Here is a 6,868-nt window from a genome sequence, read left to right as displayed (position 1 = left end):
CCTTATATACATGGGGGGGTGCCTATAAAAACTACTGTATGTCCAGTCGATTCATTTTGCCACATGTGGACTTCAGTCAAGTTCTTGATACATCTCAAGGATATATAAAGCAAACAGGATGCACCTGACCACAATGTGGAGTGCCACAGCAAAAGGTCTGAATATTTCTGTAAATGAGAGATTTGAGTTTTTGATTTTTAATACATTTGCAGAAATTTCTAAAAACATGTATTCACTTTGTCATTATGGGTGGGTGTAGAGTGATAGCCAAAAACGGCAATTTTATCAATTTAAAATGAAATGTACGACACAATAAAGCATACAAAAACTGAAAGGGTCTAAATAATTTCTGTAGCCGCTATATATTGTATATCTTGATTTTTGCTTTTATTTCCTATTCTGCAAAACATTTTTTATAATTATTGTTTGGATCAATCCCAAACCTCATCAAGAAAGATTCTAAATATTTTGACCACATACTAAAGGATTATTCCTTTCATGAGTGTTTTAACAAGAATACTTGCACACATTGGGAGTTTAAGTATAACCTTGTCAACTTTAATATTAACCATGTACAGTTAGAGACAGAACACTTAATAAAACAAAGAAGAGAAGCAGAAAACAGTGTACATATATAAAAAAAAGAAAATATTACAAAAAATTCCACCTAAACTTAAATCCCTCTTAACTTGGTGTTACTGGAAGGGCGAGTCGCTCACAAGCATTTGAAAGAAAAAAAAAAAAACCTTTTAATTTAACTTTTAGGACAACAGAATTGCTTTTCTCTGGACTTAAAGAGAAAATCTAGTATAACGGAGTAGTCCTGAGAAGGTGTACTCATTGGCATAGATGTATACAGTATACAGTATGTGTGTATAAATGTATGGGAATGTATTCATGGACTCGTAACAGTTTTACATAATGAATTCTTTTTTGAGCACAAGTTCTGTTGTTATTCCTGGCAGAAAATATTCTGAAACAAACAAAAAAAAAAACCCAAAAGGAAAAAGGCCACAGAGCAGCCTCCAGTATGTACACAATATATGCATTTCCATCATGAACAAATCCAAACAGTCCAATATATAATGTGAGTGAAGGTATAAGGTTTCTCCCTTTAGCATTTTGCTTTAAATGGCAAGGCAGTCTGTAAAACTAAAATAACAGATTAATCTATGAGTTATTTAAGAAAACTACAAGGGAAGGAGTCATTCTTCAACCGTGCATATAATATTATTAATATCATCTTCATCGTCATCATATGAAAATAAAACATGACAGCTCTGGGACAGCTTTCCTGTTTGAAAGTTTTTTGAAAGTTTGAACATGTCGTGGTGTGCTGCCTTCTGACTCTGAATTGGCTGAGACCTGGACTTTACATATTCTCTTTGACAGGAAAGCAAAGGGGTAATGTTTTGTTGTATGCAGAAGCATTTATGTAGAATACTCTAAAGAATTCAGAGGTTAAGTTATGGCTGAACTGGCGAAGTTCTCAGAACAGCTGTCTTTCTGGATAATCCAGGGAGAAAGAAAGGAATATTTTTAGAGCTTTTTTGATGAATTGTCCCTTTGGTTGTTTTACCCAAAGCAAAAAAAATCACAAAAATCTGGACATCAGGGTTCAAGTCTATGTCAACAGCCATCACTTACATCACGATATAAAACATCTTTTTAATCACTGTAACCTGTGAAGTTGTAGACACCAAAGGGGCTTTTGCGTTATATCTTCTATTCAAATAGGAAACACACACTGCAATGACAATATTCTGGCTGCTGTTCTTATTCTTTCTTCTGTCTGTATGATGTTTAGATCAGACAGTATCTATGACCATTTATTAAAACACACCTGCTCATACAAACCTGCCACTGCACTGTAAATCCTGTCTAAAGGCCCAGTCACACCAGCATTGAAAAACTGGACAATTTGGATTTAGGACATTTTTGTATCAAGTTTGGTGTACCTTCATGCGTGAATTTGCATGGTTGGCCAAAAGCAACTTGTCTTGATGGAGACTTGGAGAGTCCAACATGGAGGAAGCTACTGAAGCTTGTAAACTGTTAACTCACGTTTAATCTCCCTTGTCAGAGTATAAACTGCTCCACAAAAACGGAATGGTCTTTAGACAGCTATGAGGCAGGAGCTGATGGGACCAATCAGTTAAAGTTCCCTTAGCAAACTTATTGTTTTATTCACAACTAGTATTTGCACCACTGACTGAGCTACCGAGTTTCCTTACTAACACTTCTCAAGCTCCTTCTCAAGAGTTGTTTCTTACCTTCACTAAGTCTTTATTGACAGAAATGATGTACAATCCAGGAAAAGGGCCCAGTGCTGGGAAGAATTATAAAGAAGTTCAAAAAAGTTACCGTGACTGAGTAGCGCTAGCATGTTCCCAGCTGGCTAGTGCTTTGGCGGGCAGATCGCCAGCTAATTACCAGTTCATTACCTGGCCCTCCAAGACACGTGGATTAATTTTCGCTGTGCCACTTTTTGGTGTGACTGGGCCTTAATTCTACCTGACTTCTTCCTACATAGCTGGACCTTCACTCACATACATTCTCCCTTCTCCTAACACACTCTCATGGAGGTCCTTATGACTGAGGGTTTAAGTGTGTATACGCTTGTGTTACAGAGTAATAGAAATGGAACATTAAGGAAGGAGATGGTACGTCTATCTGCATATCTACCAATATCTAGAAAACAGACAACTACTACATGTGTACAAATGGCTATGTGTGGTCCCTGCCATGTATTTACTCAGTACTGTAAGCTCAGAGGAACTTGGGCCTTTCCTCTTTGTCAGGAAATGTAGGAAAATAGACTTTCACAAACAGATGCATTCCTCAAGAAAATGAAAAAGTCTCAACAAACACATTAAAACCCTGCAGAGAGACAAGCATGTGGGCTGTAGTGGGCATTTGCATGTGTACCTACGTGTGTGTAAATGGCGTCCATGTCACATGTGATGCATTTAAATCTAACACAGAGGAATGTTATGGAATGCGTTGAGTGTTATACTGTATCTGTGTGTGTGTGTGTGTCTGAGGGCCACAGTAGATGCGAGCTTCAGAGAGGATGAAGAAAAAATTAGTTTGTGTAAAACTGAAGGAACAGGCTGTCTCCCCTTAAAAGATTTTTCCTTTCTTCTTGTTCTTTTCCATCGTCCTGTTTGAGAAACAAGAACAGTGAACACAGAGAACATTACTTCGCTATCTTGGTACAAACATGAAAAAAAAAAAAAAGAACATTGTCATTAGGCTTTACAGGCACCTTGGGAGTATACTGCAGGCAACCTAAAGGATTACCCAAATCCAAAAAAAAAAAGGGGGTCTAGAGAATAATGCTTCAACACCAATACAACAGAGAAGAATGGAATTCCCTTGGTGTAACTCACAGCAGTGAAAAATTACATTAAAAGGAGAGTAACTTTTTATAACTTTGAAAGATGAAATAAGAATGAAAAGTTGAATTTACAAGTAAAAATAAATAAATAAATAAAATAAAATAAAATCCACCGTGACCTAACTGGCTACACTCAAGGGGTTTTGCTGCTACTGCCTTACTTGGGCTAGTATGAAGCTTATGGTGGCTAATGTCAGCCATTAAAAAAATGCAAAAGGAAGCAATCTTATAAATCATAAATATGATACATTGGAAAGTGAACAGGACTTTGTGTTGCGCTTGTGCTCTATGGCTCTATGGCAACTCCTTCATAAAAAATGAGTGAAACATGGGGCCCACAACTAATTACATTTACTCCTCTGTTTTTTTGTAAAAAGTGGGAACATGTTCGGAAACAGAACTAAAAGACAATTATGAATCATTTTTTTCAGTGGTCCAAACCGAGTGCACCAAAATACAGGTGTGAAAGTGTTCTTAAAAAAATTATAATAGTAAAGTATCTTTCCAGAAACAACGTTCCTGCTCTACTCTAGGTAATCCATGGACCTCACGGTGACCAGTTTTCAATGTAACTATTTCTACTGAAGAAACATGAAAATTCAAAATATCTTAATATTTTGAGCAGCACAAAGGAAGTTCCGCTTTCCTCCACCATATATTTTTTTTTCTCTCACAGTAGACATTTTTGTAGTCGTAGTAGGAAAAACACAGATGTTGCTAATAACCGTTCCATAACTGCAGCTCAGAATAACATGACACGACTTTGTGATGATGACTGGAAATTAAAATAAACCCTGTTTGTCACACTGTTACATATTTCCCATGATTATAAATGAAAAAGCTTTTCTGTAAGATTGACCTCATCAGACATTAGCGACTTTTCTTAGGCTCTCTCCTCTCTGCTCCTTTGGCAGCAACAGACTTCAAGAACTTCAACTTTTTTTTAAATGTGCATCATATATTCAGAATAGTCTGTTCATTATCAGAAAACAAACAAACAAGCAAACAAAAAAACAAAAACTCACTGTATACCAAGGACAGATATAATAATTCCTGCACTTTTTTATAGCCTTAGCCATACTTTAATATTTGGAAAATATTTCTAGTCTTTCTACAGCTTCTTATTCTATTCTAGTAATATCATCATATTCTTTACATTTCCTTCTTGAATATCATATGAAGTATTTCATTCATGGTTCTGACAAAGTCACTTGTAATGACAGACTCGAACACGCTCATTCTATTCAAGTGTCGCAGTAAGCCAGGGCAGTGTTGCAGCGATCCAGCATGAACAGTACAGAGGTTTACGTTTACAGTGCACTGGTGGTTGCCTTCATCCTGTCTTTTGTAAACTTAATATTAATATAAATATTTTTATATAATAATATAAAAAAATGTAATATGTATTGATTACTGTATTCATTACTGATCAAAATCAAACAATAAATTCCGATACTTGAGATGTGAATGATGCAGGCTCTCAGGCACTCTGGGGCAGAAATACTGAATGTTGCAGTCAGGGAGTAAGAATCCATCACAACTTTTTAAACAGCATTAGCATTTGTGCTATCTTTGATATACAGTATTAACTGTGACAGCCCAAAAACTCCAATACATAGCAGAAAATATTAACTAAATGGTCATTCATCTACGGTATATTTCATGTTAGATTTTGTGTTAAATCAGGTGGCCTTGTAAATATTTTGTTGTTATTCATACTAATAACGTTTAAAGTTTAATACCGGTAACATTTTTTGAAAAGATAGTGTGTCATAAGTATCAATCAGCAGATACTCTGCATACTTTAGATGGACAAATGAACTCTTTTGTCAGTTAAACGGGTAGCTTGTCAGTCAGCTGCTGAAAAGTGTGAGTGTTACTGACTTGGAGGCATCCAGTTTTTGCTGCTCAAGGATTTTCTGCTGAGCCTCCCAGTTGGCCTTCTCCTCCTCAAACACCCGTCTCTTCTCCTCCAGCTCTTTGTACTGTGCCTCCAAGTTCCTTTTCATCTGTTCATGGCGCCGCTCCAGCTGAGGGTCACAACATTTGATACACTCACTCTCAAACACAACTTCAAATTCTGTGTTCCATTATAATCGCACGTGGAATCACTAACCCTAAAAATACTGGTCGTTCATCCACTTTAGCCGTTTTCAGATATGAACTCCAGACAATGTCTGAAGAATCAGGTCTGGACATTGTGCAAAATTGCCCGTTCAAACATGCAGCACACAACTGGACATAGTCTGTGTGAGACGCGTTCACAGCTACTGGAAATACTCTGTCTGGTTGGAGGGGTGGCGCCTGGGTAGAGCGTGTAGGAGGCAGGCCAGATATGCCATCATCATGCCCACACGCTTGCTGTGAATTCTCCGGACAATGACCTGCTCTATTCACACCTGGAATCAACTGGACATTAAATGGACTTTGTACTAGGGGGCTGGCAAGATAAAGTCTGTTTAATGTCTGGTTCGACTAATTCGGACATTTGCGTTCTCACATACAGCTCCTCCAGGTAATGTCTAGATAAGCTCTGGTTGCAGTGCATGTATAAAAGCAGCTTTATATAACCAATTTTTGATCTCACTTTTCTGCCATTAAACATTCAAACGGGTGACATATTAAAGGTAAAACCAACATAAAGTGTCTTAGCAAGGTGTTGGGCCACCAAATGCTGCCAGAGCAGCTTCAATGCTCCTTGGCATTGATCCTACAAGTCTTTGAATCTCTACTGGAGGGATGGACACCATTCTTACAAAAGATATTCCCTCATTCGGTGTTTTGATGATAGTGTTGGAGAGCGCTGTCTAACACGTCTGTCCAAAGTCTCCCATATGTGTTCAGTTGGGTTGAGATCTGGTGACTGCAAAGGCCATATAATACGATTCCCATCAATTTCATGCTCATTAAACCATTAAGTGACCCCTCGTGTCCTATGGATGGGGATATTGTCATCCTGTTTCTCCACTCATTTTTCAGGATTTCCTTCAATTTGTTGCCCGTCTGTAGGTCCTGCACAATTTCAGGCTAGACTAGGAGTTTTAAAAATCCTGACAAGTTCAGTCCCCCTCTCTCTGTCTCTCTCACTCACACACACATACTAGCACTCTATTGCTGTCACTATTTCCCTCTCACTTTCCTCTACCTGGCGACTATTCCACATCTTTATTTTCTTTTGGTCACATTTCCTTTATCTTGCAGATTTCCCTTAGACCTGTTAATTCTAGAGATTCATTTATTTGAATGTCCAGATTCACACAAATAACAAACATGTTTGAAATTAAATTTGTTTGAATCAAAACATTTAACTAAGTCTCTTGAAAAGCCCCTTAAGGTCACCATATATTACCTAGAGCTCAGATAATGTTCATAAAAACATGAGATTCTTCTCCTTGTCATGATGTAATGCTACTGATTAATTTACAGAAGGTTGGAGCTCATCTCTCATTTAAGTATCTATAGTCACCA

The 6,868-nt window shown here is 37.4% G+C and overlaps 1 protein-coding gene across 6 annotated transcripts in view; it reads right to left on the bottom strand.

Annotated features, from left to right (window-relative positions):
• Positions 1-536: 536 nt before the first annotated feature.
• LOC120793055 (septin-7-like) overlaps positions 537-6,868 on the bottom strand; it is a 56,716-nt gene continuing 50,384 nt past the window's right edge. For 5 of the 6 annotated variants that reach the window (XM_040132676.1, XM_040132680.1, XM_040132675.1 and 2 more), the window contains 2 exons: positions 5,285-5,430; positions 3,124-3,163 (listed from right to left, as the gene is read on the bottom strand). In XM_040132676.1, the coding sequence (XP_039988610.1) occupies positions 3,124-3,163; positions 5,285-5,430 (186 nt within the window). Of the gene's footprint in view, positions 3,164-5,284; positions 5,431-6,868 lie in introns of all 6 variants that reach the window. The other variant, XM_040132674.1, reaches the window with a different exon arrangement.

This window comes from Xiphias gladius, chromosome 8 (genome assembly GCF_016859285.1).
Source record: "Xiphias gladius isolate SHS-SW01 ecotype Sanya breed wild chromosome 8, ASM1685928v1, whole genome shotgun sequence".
Taxonomy (NCBI): Eukaryota; Metazoa; Chordata; class Actinopteri; order Istiophoriformes; family Xiphiidae; genus Xiphias; species Xiphias gladius.
The sequence above is the reverse complement of the archived record's forward strand: the minus strand, read 5'-3'. Positions and strand labels throughout refer to the sequence as shown.